The following is a 22976-nucleotide window of genomic DNA, read 5'->3' as shown; positions in this document are numbered from 1 at the left end:
AATACTATTTCTCATGAAACTAAGGGCCTCAACTTAAGAATATACACTAATTTAAAATTGGTTGATTTTTAAATTCATGAAATTAAGTGATACATCTAAACCATCCTTTACAAATTACTAAGATACTAATAGTGACTATGCTTGCCGGCCAAAGATTTTTATACTAATGTGCTAATAGGGAGTGTCAAATATGTCTAATTAATATTTCTAATTTCTCTTTTATATGTTCCCAATTTCACTGTTAGATATATATTAGAATTAGGCTAACTTGAACATCTATATTGATAGAATTGTTTTTTTTTGTATTTTTTAAAGTAGCAATTGATTCCATACCAAATAAGCCTAATTTATGGGAAGAAATTAATAAGCCTAATTAAGGGGGAGGAGAATGCTAACTAAAATGACCCAATAATTTTCTAAACTGTTAATATGAAACCATTTTCATAAAAATTGTATAAAGATATCATTATTTAATACAATTAATCGTATCAAGGATCTGGAAGTAATATATATATTGTATATACATACTGTATGGCAGGCTGTTTTGACTTGAGGGAGAGATGCATACCGGTCCAAACCAAGTTTTAAATGAGTAATGCAACGACCAAGTCTCCAGCGGCATCAAAACGACTGAATCAAATGAGTAATGGACTTAAGAGATGAAAGATGGGCTTTCTAATGGGTTAGACATATGTAAGGAGAATAATGGGTTGTCTAATGGGCTTGAGATAGGCAGCAAGTAAATGGGTTGGGTTTGGTTCTTGTTTTGAGCAATTGAGCCAAGCTCGTTTTTTTAAAAAAATCAGATAAACTTACTTGAGCCATCTTCTTATCGGGTTTCCTATAAGTGGGTTTGAACCTTTAAATCTATCAATTCCGGACCTAAACCTATAATAGTTTTATACTTGCTCGATCCTACCATCATCGCCTTGAACTCGTTGGGTATCACATTCCAACAGTGCCAATGGGTGTTATCTTTCAGGAAGATTCTTCCATGGGGGCCAAGTCCAATTAGAACCCACTTCACCAGAGGTAGTTCCAATTCCCAGTCGACCCTCAGATTTCTCCAATTCATCGACCCGCAACCGGGGAACAACTGGCCTGGCGTCTCGATCCCTTTCTGCAACATTCTCCTTCTGTTTGATGCTGCTAGAAACCACGAATTTCAGACGTGAACTCGAAGGGAACGCGTGTAAGCAACGACATTTGAGCAAAGAGTTGAAATTTTAGCTTTTAGAAGGCGAGTCCTGTGAAAGACAGTAGAAGTTGAGATCAGCTCGGAATGTGAATTTGGCCATTCTATTCTTGCACTGGTTTGCGCAATTGTTGGGTTGAAGAAGAGAAACGAGAAAACTGTCAGTGATCAATTGCGGCTGTGTTTGTGTTTGCTTTCGACAGCTTCCGTGCGAGAGAAGAGATGAAGAAGCAACGAGCAGAGACGAGTGATAAAAATTGAGCCTTTTACGAGATGATGACAATAAAATATTGAAAAAATTCGTTAGAAATAGGGTAAATTATGAAAATAATCTAATTTTTTATATGAATTTGTAATTTGATTCAATTTTTTTTAATCTTGGCAATTATGTTCAAATTGACTCAATTAGGTATAATGTAAATTCGATTTAGAAATAGTGTATTCAACTTGACTTGGCATGTCATCTGTTATAAAATAATAATATATGTGAAACTTATATATACACATAAGTAGAAAAAAAAGAACGACAAAAATGAACTAGTCAATGGCTATGGCAGACAGCATTGATGGTAGTTTAACAAGGGTTGGAGTGGAAAAAAAACTTTTACTTGATCCAAGGTTTGAACCATGTCAATAAGTAATGCTCGGGTACCCTTGAGGTTAGCTTAAAAGACAAGCGGTAGTCTTCAATTTTATATATCTCTTTCTCATTTTCTTTCTTTCCTCACGATACTTCTCTCCTTCTTTGGCAACCAAGGCGGTGGTGCTGGGGCAGTGGGTTTCCTTCCTCTTCCTCCCAAATCATGATCTCAAAGCCCTTTTTTGTCCCAAATCCTAATCTTTATGTATATCGATCATTAGATCTCATAACTAGTTCATGATCTCTAATAGCATCAACTTGACTTCTTCTTGTTTTCTCTCTTTCTTTGACGATGATGACAAAACTATGGGTTTCCTTCATTTTTCTTCCCAATCATAGTTCCCACACACATTAATCATCAGATCAAGTAAATAATTCATTATGTTTGATAGATCTAACTCGATTTCTTCTTGTTTTCTCTTCTTCTTTGACAGCCATTACGGTGGTGACCAGATGGTTGATTTTTTTCTTTTTTCTCTCAGATTGTAATTCTCACATATATCGATCATCAAATTAGATAAATAGTTCATTATCTCTAGTAGTAGCAACTTGATTTCGTCTTGTTCTCTCTCCTTTTTGGGCAGCCATGGCGGTGGCGGCAAGACGATGGATTTCTTTCTTTTTCCTCCCCGATCATAATTTCCACAAATATTAATCATCAGATCTGGTAAATAGTTCATGATCTCTAATAGCACCAACACAATTCCTTTTTGTTTTCTCTTCTTCTTAGGCAGCCATGGCAGTGGCAATATGACGATGAATTTCTTTCCTTTTTCTCCCTGATCATAATTTTCACATATTTCAATAATTTGATCAAGTAAATAATTCATTATCTCTAGTAGCACCAACTTGATTTCTTTTTGATCTCTCTTTCTTCTTCTATGACAGCCATGGCGGTAGCGTTGGGATGGTGGGTTTCCCTCATTTTCTTGTCCGACCATAATTTCCACACATCGATCACCGAATCCTGTAAATAGTTTATTATCTTTGACAACACCAACTTAATTTCTTCTTGTTTTTTCTCTTCCTTTAGCAACCATGGCTATGGTGATGGGACTATAGGTTTCTTGCCATTTTCTTCCTAATCATATAATTCCCACAAATATCGATCATCCATTCAGATGAATAATTCATGATCTCAAATAGCACCACTTGATTTCTTCTTGTTTTCAAAAATCAAATTTGTTTTCCAACATACTTCACGTATGTCGAAAATAAAAAATGCAATTATACAATGTTATCTATTCTCAACTATAAGAGCTACGCATATATATGTTAAAAAAAAAGATTAGTTGAGTTTTGAATTAGCCAAAAAAAAGATTAGTTGAGTTACTGATGATCATAAATGGCAGTCTTGTGGTATTCGCTTTGTACTTTCAATTGACAAAGACAGAGTTATGAAGAGAGGTCAATGGACGTTTTGACGAACTTAAAAATGATTCATTTTTCTGTTATCCTAATTTTCTTGAAGTTGTTGTGATGACTCTGTTGTTGGGTCTTCTATGGCCCGTTAATGCATCTTTTATGCTTACTTAAAGCTACATAAAGAAGTTTTAATTTGCACACATAGTTTAGATGTATTGAATCAACAAGTTTACTACAAGTTTATTTTTACTAGTTTTAATTTTACTACAAGTTTATTTTTATGAGGTAAAATTAATAAATTTTATTTTTAATTTTGTATATTGTTAATTTTTTTATTATATCAAATTAAATTTTTTATGATAAAATAATTTAACTAATTATAATTTTAATACTAACTATAAGGTTTATATAAATAATTAAGTGATAGTTTCTTAATCTTATTTAATTATAAACTAAAAAAATAATTCTTTAACAAGTTATACTTGTGAACAAGATTTTTAGATAGAAACAATATTATATCAATAATCATAAATTTTAAAATTTAGTAGTCAAAACTCAAAATAAAGAAAATAATGTTCAATGATTTGTTGAGTTAAAAGATAAATTTAAGACTTTTTACATATTTGCTTAACAAGACTGATCAAATATCTATACATATAGGTCATTCGAATGATTGATCTCTCTCTCTCTCTCTCTCTCTCTCTCTCTCTCTTTATAATTTTTTTTTGATTTTTCACTGATAAATATGCTACTACGCATTCTCCAGCAGCCTCGCATATTCAAACCTACGCAAAAGTAATTTTCAATTTCTCGTCTTCATCTCCTTCATAGAAAGTCTTTGCAGATTCTTCTCATTTTCGTCATGTTTATCTCTTCTCAGTGTTGGCCTCTCCTTTTCTCAGTATCGTCGATAAGTTTTGTCTTCTCTTATCTTGTCTCTCTAATTTATCTTCTTCTTGGTGTATTCAATTGTGCGTCTCTGTGTAGAAGTTGTATTTTTTGATTTGTCTTCTCTCCTCTTCAATTGGGGGTTTTTTATGTGAGAATTGTATTTTACTGTTAGATGAATTTTTTATGTACAAAAGTAAAGATCTTAGAGACAAACAATGGAAAGAAAATAAGACCCAATCTAACCTTTTGACTCTAACCTTTAGCAACAAGACGATAAACCCATTTATTTCAAACAAGATTGCATTTAGTAGGCAGAGGGACAAGGGACCATGTTTGATTGATATGCAAGGCATGCTGCCATTCCTCATAAGGACATGCTTGTTGATATGTTGTTGGTTTGGTTTCAAGATAATTAAGAGAACAAGTAGGTAAAGGATATTTTGATGCAGTGTTGATTTCATAGGATGTGTACGTTGTGAAGAGTTTTTACTATATTTAGGTGGTTGGAAAGTGGTTAAATCGGCAACTACATTAAGATTTGGTTGATTAGAGAAAATATCGATAAATTAATATGGTTATGATAATTTTACAATTCTTAATTACCTTATGATTAGTGACAAATTCAAGCTGTAAAAATATCTTAAGATGGATTAAAATTTTATATATCCTACCCTTGTGTTGACTTCATCCACTTATTAGGGCATAACAGTACTCTTGACCAGAATATAGTATTGGTATTTGAAGTAATTTGAAAGTTGCTCTCAAACAAGGATTATATAATTTTTTATCAATTTTTATTTTTAACTTTAATATTTTGGTTTATGAAATTGAAGGCTGTACAAGTAATGGGTGCAAAATGAATATCAACCCATCAAGCATTTGATATTCTAATAAAAACTCTAATTACTCCATCATTTTTATCATATTTTCTTCATAATAATTTTGACAAAATAATATTTATTATAAAAAGAAGTATTTTTTTTAAAAGTATGTGTAGATTAAATTCGAATATGAATGGAAATCGAGCAGGACAAGAGCAAGCACTACAAGAAAATCTGGGACTTCTTTGATTTTGAAGCTCCAAATTTGGCTCCAATATTATTCTTTGTCATCAACAATCACATTGTACATCCTAAACGTGTAATAGTATGGCAACAACAAACCAATACTTCTTTAATTTTGATTATTTTATCAGGGCCTATTTCATACTAATGCAAAACAACTAAGTGCATTGATAACATTATTATAACAACAAACTACTTAACAAAGAAGTTCAGTAGGATATACATACAACAACAATATTACTTGACCAGGGTGATTATCAATATCTACTAAGGAAACCAACTTTGATTCTCCACATATGATCCACAACAAAGTAGTAGCTAGAGATGATGAAAACCTCAATAACATGGAACCATGCCCGTCTCCAATGTGGATTTATATACAAAATTACCGCAATAGCTAGTAAAATAACTATGTAAGACCCTACAAAGCTTGTATAAAAAGTGTTCATATCGATAAAGTTTGAAACCACATGACTTGCATTATTATTGGCTGATGGAACTAATGGAGGTGAATCAATGCAACTATTTGGTAATGGTTCTCCACAAAGAAATGGATTCTCAATATAGCTAGTTGAGTCGAAAGTTCCAAATTGGTTTGTTGCTTGAGGTATCCTTCCACTAAAGTTGTTGTAAGACACATTGAACGTCACCAGTGAGTATAGATCAGTAAGCTGAGAGGGGATATTCCCATTTAAGTTATTGTGAGAAAGATCCAAACTCTCTATATTCTGTAACTTGGAAAATGTTGTGGGGATTCCTCCAATCAGGTTGTTGTAGGAAAGGTTCAGTGCTTTGATTTTACCAAGGTTGCCAATTTCAAGTGGTATGTGGCCAACTAATTTGTTGTTGGATAGATCAATTGCTGAAAAAAGTAACAAAGGCTTTCCTGTGAAAAGCAAGGCCATTCCTTTGGTTGTGAACTTCACTTGTAATAAGAAAAATGTTTGATTTGTGGGAAAGATGTTGTCTTTGATACCAAGCATTGAGTAACCACGATGACTATAAATCTTTAGGTTAGACTTCAAGGGTGCTTCCACAATTAGAATAATTGAAGGAGTGAACACTTCTAATTCATTTTCTATATCAAATGGGATATTATTGAAGCAACTAGGAATGTTGCCCGAAAACTTATTGGAAGAAAGATCAATCAAGGTTAATCTAGACAAGTGGCAAATTTGATATGGGATATTATTTTCAAAGTGGTTATTTTTCAAGATAAGAATTCTTAACCATGAAAGACTGTCGATCCAATTTGGAATGCTGCCATTAAAATGGTTATTTGAAAGTTCTATTATTTTTAAGTTGTTTATTAATTGATGAAACACCTCAGGAAATGGTCCATTTAGCATATTATTGGATAGATGAATTTGCTCTAGGTTTTCCACATTGAAGCAAGATGGTATTGTCCCAGTGAAATTGTTGTCAGAAAGATCCAATAGTTGTAGTCCATCAAATTGACAAAACTCAACAGGAAACATACCTCCAAGATGATTATGGCTAAGATTCAACATTTGCAAGCCACTACTATTGGATAAGTAGTGTGGGATTTCTGTGAACTTATTATCATCCAAAAGTAACAGCCATAAGTATGGCAAGTTATTTTGAGGGGGTAGTATAGGGCCTGTCAAGTTGTTGCTTGATAGTTTTAGCACTTCCAAGAAGCTACAACCCATTACCAAATGTATAGGAATTTTACTGAATAATTGGTTATTTGACAAGTCTAGAATAGATAGAGAGGTTATGTCACCTAATGAAGATGGAATCATGCCTTCAAAGTTATTTCTAGACATGTTTAGCAATTTTAACTTGGGGAAAGAACTACCAATCTTGTATGGGATGGCACCACAAAAATTATTGTTGGAGATATCTAATGTTACAAGTTCTGTCATTGGAGATGAGGGCAATTGGAAAGGTTTAGAAATTAAATTCTTTGTTAGGGTAAGTGTTAGTAGTCTAGTATTATTCTCCAACAACCACCTTGGGAATGTTCCTCCAAAATCAAATCCAGAGAGCTTAACCATTTTGAGTTGATTTTGATAGTAGAAAAATTTGGGCAGAGACATCGAAGTGTTTCTCCCATGTTCAGAACTAGAAAGATGGATTCGAACCAATTGGAAACTTGGGGCTGAGCCAAGAATGTCCTCTTCTTTCAAAAGAATGTTGTTGACACTTTCCAGGACCATAAGTTTGGAGAGGTTGTAATATGACTTGAATGAGATTGGGACTAGAAATTTGTTATTTGAAAGCATAAGATATTCTAAGGATATGATATTGGCAAGAGGAGACAATGCAATGTTCCCAGTTAACTGGTTGCCAGAGATATCTAGAAACCTAAGAGATGTTAAGTTTCCCAAGCACCAAGGCAATTGACCCCTTAATCCATTAGAGTTCAAGCCAATCTCTTGAAGAGTCTTCAATTCACACAAACCTTGGAAAAAAGAAAAGTGAGTTAGACAGTTATAAAGAACAACATATAAACATATCTCAAAATATTTGAACGAAAATATAAAATTATATATTTATGTTAAATTACTGATTTGTTAAGTAAAAAAAAAAATTATCTTTTATTTTCTTTACCTTGATGAGAGGGGAGGGTGCCAATGAGTCCTGACGAAGTCAATGACAAAACTTGAAGTGAAGTCATGGCACCAATGTTTGAAAGAAAATCATTAGGTAGGGTAGCATCGTCCAAGTACAATTCTTCCAAGTGGCTCATGTTTTCTAAGTCTATACAATGAGAAAAACATTGAACAAATGCACGATAAGAAAGATTTATGTTTTAGCTAAAGATCTAAAACATGAGAAAAACACTATTCAAAATTTCTAGTAATTAAAATTTTTGATTATTTTTACTAATATATCAAATGCATTCTCATTTGTATTGATCCCTATAATTGTGCCAAGTAATTGTTAAAGGATAGTTTAACTCGAGATGAATTGAAAAGTATTTTTATTACAAGCTCATTAAATAATGAAATTGGAAATAGTATACATTAGGTTTGAAGCATAGCACATTAATTGGAGAATGTAATTGCATTTTCATTATTTTAGCCACATGATATACAATGATAATGATTTTATTGATAAATTCTAATAGAAAGTGTTACATACCTTGAATAGAAATACTTTCATTCATGTAGTTCCAAGACAAATCCAATACTTTCAATGAAGAAAATTCTTTTAGAGAAGACCATATGATGTTGGTTATGAAATTATCAGATAAATCAAGAACTTGTAGATTCGTCAATTTTGATTCCTGGTTTCGACCTGTTCAATTAGTAATCAAATTTGAAATTAAAGTACGAAAATAACCTTAAAATCTTCAATTAAGAGGAAAGATGAAATTATAGCTTTCAACAATACTAATTTCAAATAAATATATATATGTTCCTAGGTGCACGTGCGCACATGGATTCTTTTATATTTTTGAATGATGGCATTAAAAGTGGTAGATTCAAAAATTTTGTACAGTGGAGGCATAATTTATAAATTTAAAATTATTATGCACAAAAGTTATAATTTGTAAAGCCTCATTTCACAAAAAATATATATATTTTTTCAAGATATATTAATTAAATACAACAAAATATCTCTCTTTGTACAGTACACACATGCACAGTGATACCTAAAAAAAAGGTCTATATGCCCAGGAGAGGTTATGTAGTGAAACTTTTATTCTTATATTGAAAATATAAAAGGTCAATATTTTATATTTATAACTCATAATATTTATCCTATTATATATGTCTTACAAACATTTACATTTATTTTAAAATTAAATTATATTTTATCTCAAAACTCAATGCTACCGATGAAACTTCAAAATCTCAACAATTAAGTATTAAAGAAAAATAATAAACATATTAATCATGAAATTTTTATTCTTAACTCAACCCCCTTGTGAGTTATAATTAATGTCGAAAAGTCTCGGGCAAGAGAAAAAACAAAGAAACATTAAAATACAAATATACAAAGAAGCATTAGAATAAAGAAATATTAGAGCTCATAACTCTCTTTCTCATTAAAGGAATATTTAATTTTGTAAAAAATTACTTTAACTTACTTGTCAAATCAACCGAGCTTCCCAAGCTATTATTTTGAAGATTTAGAGACTTTAAAGATGAAATTCCACTAATAAATTCTAGAATTTTGGAGTTATTGATGCTGTTAGAACTCAAATCAAGAACTTCAAGATTGGTCAATATAGAAAGTTTTTTAAAACTTGTAAAAGAGATAGAATTAGTCAATAGTTTTGTCCAAATTTCAAGGAGTAAGAAATGAAAACAAATAATGAAAAATACAAAAGATTATTGAATATAAATATTAACTACAACTCCCCTCAAAACAGAAAAAGAGTATCGAAGTTATTAATTTCCAATAACAATAGCCTTATATAAGTAGAAAATCAAATTAATTGAAAAGTATTTTTTTTACATGCTCATTAATAATGAAATTGGGAATAGTATACATTAGGTCCGGAGCATAGCACATTCAAGAATGTAATTGCATTATCATTATTTTAGCCACATGATATACAATGATAACGGTTTTATTGTTAAATTCTAGTAGACAATATTACGTACCTTGAGTAGAAATACTTTTACTCATGTAGTTCTAAGACAAATTCAATATTTTTAACAAAGAAAATCATTTTAAAGAAGACCATGTGATGTTGGTTATCATATTATGAGATAAATTAAGAATTTCTAGATTCGTCAATTTTGATTACTGGTTCAAACTTGTTCAGTTAATTATCAATTTTGAAATTAAAGTATAAAAAATAATTAACCTTTAAATCTTCAACTAAGAGTAAAGATGAAACTATAGTTTTGACCGATGCCAATTTCAAATAAACATATATATCTCCCCTAAGTGCACATACGTGCATGGATTCTTTTATATTTTTGAATGATGGCATTGAAATTGATGGATTTAGAAATTTTGTATAAGCACAATTTATAAATTTAAAATTATTATGCACAAAAATTATAATTTGTAAAGCCTCGTTTCACAAAAATATATATATATATTTTCTTGATATATTAATTAAATACAACAAAATATCTGTCTTGGCACAGTACACAAACATATATATGCAACAATACCTAGAAAAAGGTATATATGCCTAACAGAATGGTTATATAGTAAAAAAATAGCTATTTTATATACATTTTACTCATCATTTTATATTCATAACTCAAAATATTTATCCCATTATATATGTATTACAAAATATTTATATTTATTTCAAAAACTAAATTATATTTTATCTCAAAACTCAATGCTAAGGATGAATGTATGTTCTCTATACTTTTGTATATTTTTGCACGAGATGAACTTCTTAAAAACACTAGAAAAAGACAAAAAATGTATAGGAATTGTTTGGTTATAATTTAAAAAAAATTGGTTGAGCATGCTAAGTGAATTTACTAGTCCAGTCAAAGTATCCTTGTATGTCATTTTCTTGAAGGCATAGAATTTTCAAAGATGAAATTCTAGCAATATATTTTAGCATAGTAGAATTATTGACGACATTGTAACTCAAATCAAGAACTTTAAAATTAACTAGCATAGATTATCTTTTCCTAATTTATAATTGTCAGGCCCACCATTTGAATTATTTTTCTTATAAATTTGAAGATATTAACATATAATAACTTGTAGTTTTCCACAACAAAATCTTTATATTATTTATTTTTTAATTTTTTATTAGTCTGATTTTTGTTTACTTTTGTTTGTATTGTAGGGATTTAATATTTTTCCTAACAGTCAATAGGCCAAGAATTGTCATATAATATGGGTAAATGGAGTTAACAAGGAGACTTTTGATTCCATCAGTCTAAACTTTAAGTAGAGTCTATATAAAATTTTTAGTTCACCTAATAAGTATTAATATTCAACAACTTATGAAGAAAGGCTTAAAAAATTGTGACTTTTGATCATTCAACTAAAATTTTGATATATTTTCTCCCTCAATCATTTTTTTTTTTCAGCACCTTAAGTTCTTGGCAAATTTTAGGGACTTAATATATAAGGGGTTTTTTGGATTATTAAGATATGTGGTCTTTAACCCCTCACCTAAAATTTTAACATATATATATTAGCTCATTCATTTTTTTTTTTTGTCACCTTAAGTCGTTAACTGAAAATTAATGATTCAATTAATGGTAACAATTAAAACTAAACTTGTCTAATAAGGTTAATAAATTTCTTCATTTATTATTTCTAAATTTTTTGCTTTCATATTTTTGTTATTTTTATTATTTACAATTTTAGACTAATTAACAGAAAATAGAAGTTCTTTCAATTTATATCAATATATCCAATAGCTTGGCATGTGATTGTAAAGTGAGCTTACCATTGAAATCAGCCATCCAACCCAAGTTGTTGGACCCAAAATTTAGAGATGAATTTTAATTATGAGAACGGATATATGAAGGGAATATTTCACGTAATTTTGGCAGCAATTCTTTTCAAACAGTGTTCATAAATTTGAGTACAATATAAGAGAAATGATGGGCAGCACAGGTCTTCAAGATTCTTGGCACCATCTTTCAAGAAAACAATCTGAGTGCTGAATAAACAAAGGGGGAAAGACAGAGAAAGAGGCATCGAAATGGGAATAGAAAATTTGGGGAATACCATGATTCTGTCGGAAAAGAACCATTCTTTCCTTCACCACTCAATGCTTCCTAAGCTTCTAATATTACTTTGTTCTTTTCAATTCATCTTTTTTTGTTTATTTTTTCTTTATCCTGGTCTTTCATCTTCGCTGTACCACTTAACAACAACATCGATAATAATACTTTTCACTTGTACGAATGTCTTTAATTTATTCACTTTTTGAATTAAAATCAACATAATAAAAAACCACATCAAAATCAAATAAATCGCAAAACTCAAATTCATATTTCTGAATTCCCAAAATTAGATTATCATTTTAACTTTGATAAGGGTGACAAAAGGGTTTGTTAAAGATGGGGGCACTTTTGTCATTGTACAAGGAGAGGTTTGGGGTGGGGGGGTTCCATTCCATTTGCTAGAAAATGAAGGACCAGGAGAAGGATGTGCACAGATTACGGAGAGAGTGAGCTGTCCCACAAGCAGTCAATGCGTACGTTAAACAAATAGGTTGGTGTTGGGCCCAATATGTACCCACCCACTCGGCCTATTCATCGTAGACTACCCACATCACATGCCCACTCCTGTAATGCAAACTTACTTATTTCCTCTATTTGGATGAGTATTATATTAATTATTATAATGCTTTTATTCATTTTATAATAATAATAATAATGGAAGAATAACTCGACATTGACATTATAACTGCCCACTTTAGTAGATGTTTTCTTACTCAGTGTACGAACGTGAATTATTATATATGACTATATTGGCCTTTTCTAAAATTTTTGCATTTTCATCTCGCTCTTTTGAACATACAGGCCCATAATGGATGACTAATAGTACTCTTCTAAAAAAAATGATAACTTTTTTTTGTTGTTTAACTAACGTGCACCTAGAGCAAAGAAGCATTAAAATACCAATTTACAAAGAAGCATTAGAGTTCATAACTCTCTTTCTCATTGAAGGAATACTTAATATTGTAAAAAAATTACTTTAACTAGGATATGATCATATAATTTAACTTACTTGTCAAGTCAACCGAGCTTCCCAAGCTATTATCTCCAAGATTTAGAGACTTTAAAGATGGAATTCCACCAATAAATTCTATAATTTTAGAATTATTGATCCAGTTTAAACTTAAATCAAGAACTTCAAGATTGGTTAACGTAGAAAGTTTCTCAAAACTTGTAAAAAAGATGGAATTAGCAAATAGTCTTATGTAAACTTCAAAAAATAAGATTGAAAAAACATGAAAAATAAAAGAGATTATTGAACACAAATGTTGATTATAACTACTCTCAAGAAAGTAAAAGAATGCCGAAATTATTAGTTTTTAACAAGAGCAATCTCATACAAACAGAAAATCAAAGACAAAATATAAGCACTCAGCTGAACAAATTCAAGCAACATCAAAGAAGTTGCTGCTTTGCGTTACACAATTTGAATTTTCGATATCTTATTTTATGTAGATCCTCTTGGCAGTGCTTGCATGTACAGTAAGCATGCATCACCAGCTCCCCTTTTTAGTTAATTCAATTCTTTATAAACTAATTTGTCAACTTAATCACATTTATACCTAATAAGATTGGATTCAACCAAAGTTCTATATAAAACATCCATTTAATAATCCACCTCAACATTTTTGACATCATAAAGTTCTTCGGTTAACTGAAAGTTAATGGCTTAATTAATGGTGGCAAGTAAAACTAAACTTTTCTAATACTTCAGATCAATTTATACATATCAAATTAGACCTTTACACACCATCTCTTATAACAACCATACAAATAAAAATAAAAAACCACAAATATTCTCAAATCCCTAACAAATTATAGAATAATAGTATTATTGGAATTGCTCGAACTCAAATCAAGAACTTCAAGATTTATCAATTCAAAAAGTCTTTCAAAACCTATAAAAGAAGTAAAATTAATAAATGCTTTCTTCTAAAATTCAAGATAGAGAAATTAAAAAGAAAAAATCATGAGATACGTTTATGAGAGATTGCATGTGAATCCACAAACCTTCATTCTCAGCCCAATCGACTAATGCATTTTCACTTAATTCAAGAGTCTTGATCTCTTTAAAGGGAAGAAACAGAGAAGCATTGAAATACCAATCTTTACTAGATTCCCAATCTCTTGTTCGATTAAGAGAGAGTTGAATGACTCGGCTTGAAGTGTTGCTGCATTCAACCCTTTCCCATTGACAACAATTTGATGATTTATTATCCACCCAAGAAGGCAAAGAGTTGCCATTGGGGTAGTTGATGGAAGCTTTGAGATGCAACAGAGCTATCCTCTCTTGCTCCCAACACCCACGACAACACATTTCATTCATCAACACTGACATTACCATCATCATCATCCATACCCAAATAGAATGAGGTGTAGTACTTATCATATTTTTCACCAAGATATATATATCTCCTTACTTGCTTTTGTACTATTTTTTTTTTCTTATTTTAAGAATCACGCTACCTCTATTTATATATCTCTACTCTAAAGCATTATGAAGTGGTCTTTTCCCTTGATCTAATTATAGAGAGACAAGTGGAGACAAATTGACTTGGACTTGTAAGAGAAGACTTGGAAATGGTGGTAAAGACTTGGAAATATAGCAATCTTTACAACTTAATTCATACGTTGGAGTACATGCAAGTAGATAAACTCATCATGGATGCTAATATAAACTAGACAAGTGGAGACAAATTGACTTGGTCTTGTAGGAAAAGACTTGGAAATTGTGGTGAAGACTTGGGAACACTAGAAGACTTGGAAATATAGAAATCTTTACAACTTAATTCATACGTTAGAGTACATGCAAGCAGATAAACTCATCATGGGTCCCAATACAAACTAATTTAGTTATTAATTAATATGTAATAGCTAATCCAATAATGTCTAGTAGACTTATGATAGTAATCTATCATTTGGGAGAGATAAGATACAAATCAAAGTATGAGTATCCAAATTCATAGGTCCAAAATAACACCATCCATTTATCAAAACTAACATGGAACATTATAGTATTTTTCATTGTTGTGACCAAATGACTGTTATTGCTATAATTTTGCACCTGTTTAATTTGGTCTAAATTAAAGACGTGCATTTAAATGGGTGTTTGTGTTTGAATTAATCATTTGATTATACCTAAATACTAGTCATTATACCTAAATTTCTTTTCTCTTTTTCCTCTCTTAATTTGATGTTATTCATGGACCATCTTGTCAATTAAGAAATGGGGCTTTGAATTAAATGGCCGAGAAGATGCATCAAGAAAATAAGAATGAAGTAGGATGGAGAAGGGGCCACTCTTGTTGGGAGTGGAGATATTTCCTTTGAGTTGATATAAAGAAAAAATTGCATCATATATACGAATAAGATACTTAAAATCTTTGACACATAAAATGGATGGATGGATGGAATTAAATGCAATTGATAAACTCTTATTAAGTTTTAATTAATATTCTGACAATACAAAAAATCTTTATCTCCACATAATTTTAACTTAGGATGGGCCAATTTCTCGCTTGTGCTCAAAAGAAAAGTCCTTAGATCAATTTTAATACTGTTGCTCATGAATCTAAGGGCCTCAACTTAAGAATATACACTAATTTATGTTGCGCAAACAGAGAGCAACCCATAGACATACACACACTTTGAATCACTGAAAAAACCTTTTATAACATTCAACAGACCCGAAATCGGAAAGACAACATACACAGCAAACAAACACAAAATAAAGTGATGGAAAGCAAAAATAACATGAGAGATTTATCGTGGTTCACCCGAAAGGGCTACGTCCACGTTGAGCTCCGGCAAAGGAGAGCTCACTGCACTATCGAAGATAAAAAAATAGGGTTTACAATACTCATCGAATACAAGCCTCACGATCACTCTTATTTACAAGAACCGGTTCTCTATCAAAATCGCCTCAAAACCATAAAAGAGAAAGATCAAAGGCTTACCTTATTCGAACTAGAGAGAAGACCGAGAAGGAGCCAGAGAGTCTGAAATTAAAAATGAGAAAGAGCCCTCAAGCCCTAATCGTCTGCTCACTCTCTCTCCCTTATCTCTCAATTACACATCCCGATGCACAGTAAATAAATAGGGGTCACACGATGCATTTGAAAGGCTTGGATTGCACTAGATAAAAAGCGACATCGACAGTCCAAATTATACAAGGACGAGACAATTTGCACTATCGAGATAAAGGACGCCTGAGCGGTTGCCATGCTGCCCTCCACTGCCACGTGGCAGTGGTTGCAACTAACCCTCCTGCCCGGGTCCTTAAGAGAAAAACGGTATCGTTGTGTGCTTCACAGCCAACAATTTAAAATTGATTGATTTTTAAATTCATGAAATTAAGTGATACATCTAAACCATCCTTAACAAATTACTAATATACTAATAGTGATACTATGCTTGCCGGCCAAAGATTTTTATACTAATGTGCTAATAGGGAGTGTCAAATATGTCTAATTAATATTTCTAATTTCTCTTTTATATGTTCCCAATTTCACTGTTAGATATATATTAGAATTAGGCTAACTTGAACATCTATATTGATAGAATTCTTTTTTTTTTGTATTTTTTAAAGTAGCAATTGATTCCATACCAAATAAGCCTAATTTATGGGAAGAAATTAATAAGCCTAATTAAGGGGGAGGAGAATGCTAACTAAAATGACCCAATAATTTTCTAAACTGTTAATATGAAACCATTTTCATAAAAATTGTATAAAGATATCATTATTTAATACAATTAATCGTATCAAGGATCTGGAAGTAATATATATACTGTATATACATATTGTATGGCAGGCTGTTTTGACTTGAGCTGGAGAGATGCATACCAGTCCAAACCAAGTTTCAAATGAGTAATGCAACGACCAAGTCTCCAGCACTATCAAAACAACTGAATCAAATGAGTAATGGACTTACAGAGATGAGAGATGGGCTTTCTAATGGGTTAGACATACGTAAGGAGAATAATGGGTTGTCTAATGGGCTTCAGATAAGGCAGCAAGTAAAATGGGTTGGGTTTGGTTCTTGTTTTCAGCAATTGAGTCAAGCTCGTTTTTCTAAAAAAATCAGATAAATTTATGTGAGCCATCTTCTTACGGGGCTTCCTATAAATGGGTTTGAACATTTAAATCTATCAATCCCGGGCCTAAACCTATAATAGTTTTATACTTGCTTGATCTTACCATCATCGCCTTGAACTCGTTGGGTATATCACATTCCAACCATGCCAATGGGTTTTATCTTTCAGGAAGATTCTTCCATGGGGGCCAAGTCAAATTAGAACCCACTTCACTAGAGGTAGTTCCAATTCCTAGTTGACCTTCGGATTTCTCCAATTCACCGACTCGCAGCCGGGGAACAACTGGCCAGGTGTCTCGATCCCTTTCTTCAACATTCTCCTTCTGTTTGATGCTGCTAGAAACCATGAATTTCAGACGTGAACTTGAAGGGAACGCGGGTAAGCAACGGCGTTTGAGCAAAGAGTTGAAATTTGAGCTTTTAGAAGGCGGGTCCTGTGAAAGATAGTAGAAGTTGAGATAAGCTCGGAATGTGAATTTGGCCATTCTATTCTTGCATTGGTTTGCGCAATTGTTGGGTTGAAGAAGAGAAACGAGAAAACTGTCAGTGATCAATTGCGGCCGTGTTTGTGTTTGGTTTCGGCAGTTTTTGTGCGAGAGAAGAGATGAAGAAGCAACGAGCAGAGACGAGTGATAAAAATTGAGTCTTTTACGAGATGATGTGTAAAGATCCCAAAAAAAAAAAAAACTAAATTAATTAATTTAATTAAATTATATATATAATAACTAATTAAAAAAAAGAAAATATAAAAAGAAAAGGGGGAGGCGCTCGGCAGCCCCCCCTCCAAAATCAGAATCTCTCTCTCTCTCTCTCTCTCTCTCTCTCTTTTATTCTCTCTTGCTCCCTCTCGAATTTCCTTCGATTTCAAACGATCGAACCGTTCGATCATCGATCCGACTTCGTTTTCACCGTTAAAGTGCCCCCGATCTACAAGGAGGTAAGTGCTTTGTCTTCATCTTTTCTGTTTTGCTTGTTGTTTTCGTGGAATATGGGTTGAGGCGCGATGGGGCTTGTTGGCCGAATGTTTGAGGTTAGATCTACGAAGATCCAACCGTTGGATTTTTGTGATTCTTGGATATGATGGTCGGTTTGCTTAAGAGGGTTGGGTGGAGGTCTTGGATTGCCGAAAATCGCCAGCCACGGTGGCCGGTGACGTTGGCAGTATTTTGTCCCATTTTAGCCGAGACTTTGACTCTAGATCTACAAAGATCTAGTCGTCCGATCTTTCTCATTTTTGGGTATGTTACTCTCCTTGGTGTTGCGCACCTCGAGGTAGTCTCCGATCGTCGAAAAAAATGGCCGGCGGCCGGCAAACGGCAACGGCCAAGTTCGCCCCTATTTTCTGCCGAAAATAAATTCTCAGATCTATTAAGATTTGACCGTCCGATGGGTTTCATTTTAATATATGTTGTTATTGTGGCGAGGGCTTCGTATTGGTATATTGGTCGGCCGTTTTTGGCCGGCCGACGGCGGCAATTTGATGGTAAAGAAAAAAGAAAAGAAAAAGAAAGAAAAGAAAAGAAAAGAAAATAAAAATAAAAATAAAAATAAATAAAATATAAGGAAAAAGGAAATGAGGGCTTTTGGGGTTGGGTATGTCGGGTTAGGTTTTAGCCTAGGATGGCGGGGCCTGATTGGGTTTTAGGATGGCCCAATGTGTTGGGCATGACTGACCCAGTTGTGGTAGCCCTTGGGCTAGCCCACTCGGCTTGTTCTCCCTTGTCGCTTGTCCGTGGATCTAGGATGACTCGGTTAGGTTGGTCTTACTCAGGATATCGAGGTTGGTCTAATTTGGGTTCTTTTTAGGTCTCTTAGAATTGGCGATATGATTGGCTATATGATTGGCGAGTCATTTTGTTGGTCGGAGTCATAAGGATGAAGCCCTATTAGATAACTCGAGACTGAGTAAGACTGACCCCGAGTGCGTTCTAGGCTAGCCTATGATGATGACGTGGGTTTATTTCGAATCCTGATTTCTGATGGATTCCTTTTATTCTGAGGCTAGAATATTGCAATTTATTCCTTTTAAATCATTTATTAAATTATTAATTAATTATTAAGTTTTTAAGAAAATTTATCAATTTAGTTATAAATATATATATGTATGTATTTTTGATAAAGGAGGAATTTAGATAAAAAAAATATATTATCTATATTAAAAGAAAACTAGTTTATGGGTAAATATATATATATATTATGTTATTGCAGCCTATAAGTGGGTGTGTAGTTCCACTATACACTTACGCGTAGCATGCAAGGCGAGGCATGATGACGTAGTCGATGGCTTAGCTCGATGAATTCCATGACGCCAGATTTGAATATTGCGCGGGCCAAGGTATTAAATAATCAATTCAGGGTGTTAGGTAATGGTTAGGGTTTTTGGTAATTCCATTTCATCGTTACTCTTGTTACCTAAATGTGACCACCCCATTCTATTTATTGTAGGCTCAGATTCTCAGGATTTTGTTCGGTCTTCTCCCTAGACTCGGACTTGAGTCATCGTTTCCCAAGCGAGTAGACAGGATATGTTATGTTTACCTTATATTATGCACGTATATACTGTTTCATTCATAAATATTATAAACTTGTACAAATTTTTATATGCATAACTCGTACATGATTTTTATATGCGGATCATAGAAAAATACCCTTAAATGTTTCTAACTTGCATAAAATATTTTCATCCTACTGGGAGAGACATAAACTGAAAGATACCCTAATTGATTTCTTGTTTTGAGAATGTGAAATATTGAATGATATGGTGTATTTTAGGCACCACATGAAATGATAAATGATTATGACTTGTGCATAAATTAGTGTATTATTTGCATTATTATTAGAGGACTATCTAGTAGATTCCCTGGTGACTCACAGCAAGAAAAGATTATGGTATTGTGAGGCTTGGCATGCCAAGGCCATGAGAGACACGGATAGTATGTTTCAGCACTGCTATCACGTGGGCCTTTATGATGATATTGTGTGATGATGATGTATGTGCCGATATATATATTTGTGTGCATGTGTATATAGGCGTTAGGTCAGTTTCTACTAGTGTGTCCTTAGAAATCAGTGCATGCATCTCATATAAAAGTATATGGGACTTAGGTGGTTAGAGAACAACTTATGGGGGTTGTCTTTAGACACCTATTTTTCCTACACTATATTTTTCTTTGAAATCTCAAATTATTTAAACTTATGGTTCATATTTTCACTGTTTATACCGTTATTATGTTATTGTACTCATAATGATCATCTTAGTATTTTTATTGTATACTCTCCTAGTAGGCATGACATACCTTATACTCGCGAGTCCACAAGAATCACCTCGTTTTATTAAAAATATTTTCAGGGAATTCTCTTTTCTGATTATTGGTCCAGCAAATCTTCTGGTATGATATCAGACCCCTTTAAATTCCGGATGTAAAATAGGATGCTCTGTGGAGACATACACGTATTGTAGAGTCTGATGTTTTATCCTTTATTTTTGTTGGCACATAGTTGTGCCAAGGGCCCGAGATACGGGATCGGATATGTAATTATGACAGCAGTATGATGGATATTCTTATTTTGTTCAGCTGCTATATATGGAATATTGAGGTATTATTTTAGAAGGTGAATTGGTATTTTATTCATGTTCTATATCTTGTTAGTAGTATCATTTTATTCAAATCAAGTTAGAGAAGAGGCTTACTAGTCCATTGTGGGGCTGCTGGGCCTAGGGATTAGTGCCGGTCATGACATATCAGATTTTGGGTTGTGACATGATGACAATAAAATATTGAAAAAAATTGTTAGAAATAGGGTAAATTATGAAAAAAATCTAATTTTTTTTTACCAATTTGTAATTTGATTCAATTTTTTTTAATCTGTGCAATTATGTTCAAATTGACTCAATTAGGTGTAATGTAAATTCGATTTAGAGAGAGTATTCAAGTTGACTTGACATGTCATCTGTTATAAAATAATAATATATGTGGGACTTATATATACACATAAATAAAAAAAAAGAATGACAAAAATGAACTAGTCAATGGCTATGGCAGACAGCATTGATGGTAAAAAAGCGTCGATGGTGGCGGAAGGTGTAGAGGCCATTGTCGACAGTGGTGGAAGGCAAAAAGGTGAAGGAGCCGTCGGTCGGGGAAGATGAATCAGTTAAACAAACGATCAACTGTTGCGACTGAAGAAGAAGACAGATGATTAGAGAGACCACCAATTTGGAAGACTATTATCGGAGAAGATGATGCAAGAAGTGTCGTCGATAAGAGAAGACTGACAATCGATCGTGATAATCGAAAAAGGCATGGGAATAGTGGCAATGATCGGAAACGACAATTGATGCAGTCAACAGTAATTGTGCTGCACAACTTATGTTGAATCTTGGTCGAGCTAAGATCATAGACCAAAATTTTGGTTAACTTCAATCGACTTAATGCAAAATCAAACACCTACTTACTGCCTTACTTTAGTCAATTTAAAGTTAAATATCAGTTGACTTAAGTTATTCAGCCATGATTTTCATTTCTTCTTCACATTAAGCTGATTGAAATTCTTTAATTTTATTTTAATAAAATAATTTTTATTATCATCAAAATTATATCATTCTACCTTTGAGCTTAAATAATAAGATATGAACCCTTATTTTTCCATTTTATGCAATTAATATAATTAAGATGAGATTGACAATATAATTAAGCAAGTTGCAAAATAAAAAAGAAAAAGTAAATGTAAGCTTCAAAAAGGACCATAACCCATAGTGATATAATAGATCAATCCTCCTAATGGTTAGTTGCTTGAGAAGCTCAAATGGTTAAGCTCAATGATTATATCAAACACCTGGCTCCATTTACTCTTCGGGTTTTAAACCATTGTAATTGGCAATTTACACCTCAGTCTATCCGGTTTAGATGGTTGATGGCGGATGCCTTCACTTCTTTTCATCAAATGAATCTACTTTACCATGTGAACGTACGGCATGTTTTAATGTACAATACCCTTTGTTTTATGAGAGTTATGAGAAGATTGTTTTGTAGCATTTACTCTTATGTCATGTTGTGAAGAGACTATTTTTATAATTTTAATTTATAACTTTTTTCATAAGGTGATTTAAATCTAATTAAACCAAAATTTATGTACTTAATGAGCTTTGAATGTAACAAACCAATTATTTAAATAATGGGGTGTAACAAACCAAAATTTATGTACTTGATTAAACCAATTATTTAAAATTTATGTACTTAATTTTAATTTATGTATTTAAAATCTTTTTTGGGATGATAAGAGTAAATATTAATTTTTTTCATAAAATTGATTTATAATAAAATTATTTTTATATTAACCCTAATGGGTAGTTTAACAAGGGTTGGAGTGGAAAAAAAACTTTTACTTGATCCAAGGTTTGAACCATGTCAATAAGTAACGCTCGGGTACCCTTGAGGTTAGCTTAAAAGACAAGCGGTAGTTTTCAATTTTATATATCTCTTTCTCATTTTCTTTCTTTCCTCACGAAACTTCTCTCCTTCTTTGGCAACCAAGGCGGTGGTGCTGGGGCAGTGGGTTCCCTTTCTCTTCCTCCCAAATCATGATCTCAAAGCCCTTTTTTGTCCCAAATCCTGATCTTTATGTATATCGATCATTAGATCTCATAACTAGTTCATGATCTCTAATAGCATCAACTCGACTTCTTCTTGTTTTCTCTCTTTCTTTCACGATGATGACAAAACTATGGGTTTCCTTTCTTTTTCTTCCCAATCGTAGTTCCCACACACATCGATCATCAGATCAGGTAAATAATTCATTATGTCTAATAGATCTAGCTCGATTTCTTCTTGTTTTCTCTTCTTCTTTGACAGCCATTATGGTGGTGACCAGATGGTTGATTTTTTTTTCTTTTTTCTCTCAAATTGTAATTCTCACATATATCGATCATCAAATTAGATAAATAGTTCATTATCTCTAGTAGTAGCAACTTGATTTCGTCTTGTTCTCTCTCCTTTTTTGGCAGCCATGGCGATGGCGACAAGACGATGGATTTCTTTCTTTTTCCTCCCCGATCATAATTTCCACAAATATTAATCATCAGATCTGGTA

General features: G+C 32.5%; 2 protein-coding genes across 4 annotated transcripts in view; one reads left to right on the top strand and one right to left on the bottom strand.

Moving 5' to 3' along the window:
- LOC127805906 (protein SRG1-like) overlaps positions 1–22976 on the top strand; it is a 104813-nt gene that overhangs the window by 16243 nt on the left and 65594 nt on the right. The window lies entirely within an intron of this gene.
- The window catches only part of LOC127805901 (receptor-like protein 56), an 81978-nt gene that overhangs the window by 11165 nt on the left and 47837 nt on the right, over positions 1–22976 (bottom strand). The window contains exon 1 of one of the 2 annotated variants that reach the window (XM_052342744.1): positions 8267–8594. The exons of the other annotated variant lie outside the window; for it this stretch is intronic. Coding sequence (XP_052198704.1) covers positions 8267–8291 — 25 coding nt within the window. The 5' untranslated portion in view covers positions 8292–8594. Of the gene's footprint in view, positions 1–8266; positions 8595–22976 lie in introns of those variants that run through there. 2 annotated transcript variants of the gene reach the window in all.

The sequence above is a fragment of the Diospyros lotus genome, chromosome 7 (assembly GCF_014633365.1).
Source record: "Diospyros lotus cultivar Yz01 chromosome 7, ASM1463336v1, whole genome shotgun sequence".
Classification (NCBI taxonomy): domain Eukaryota; kingdom Viridiplantae; phylum Streptophyta; class Magnoliopsida; order Ericales; family Ebenaceae; genus Diospyros; species Diospyros lotus.
The sequence above is the reverse complement of the archived record's forward strand: the minus strand, read 5'-3'. Positions and strand labels throughout refer to the sequence as shown.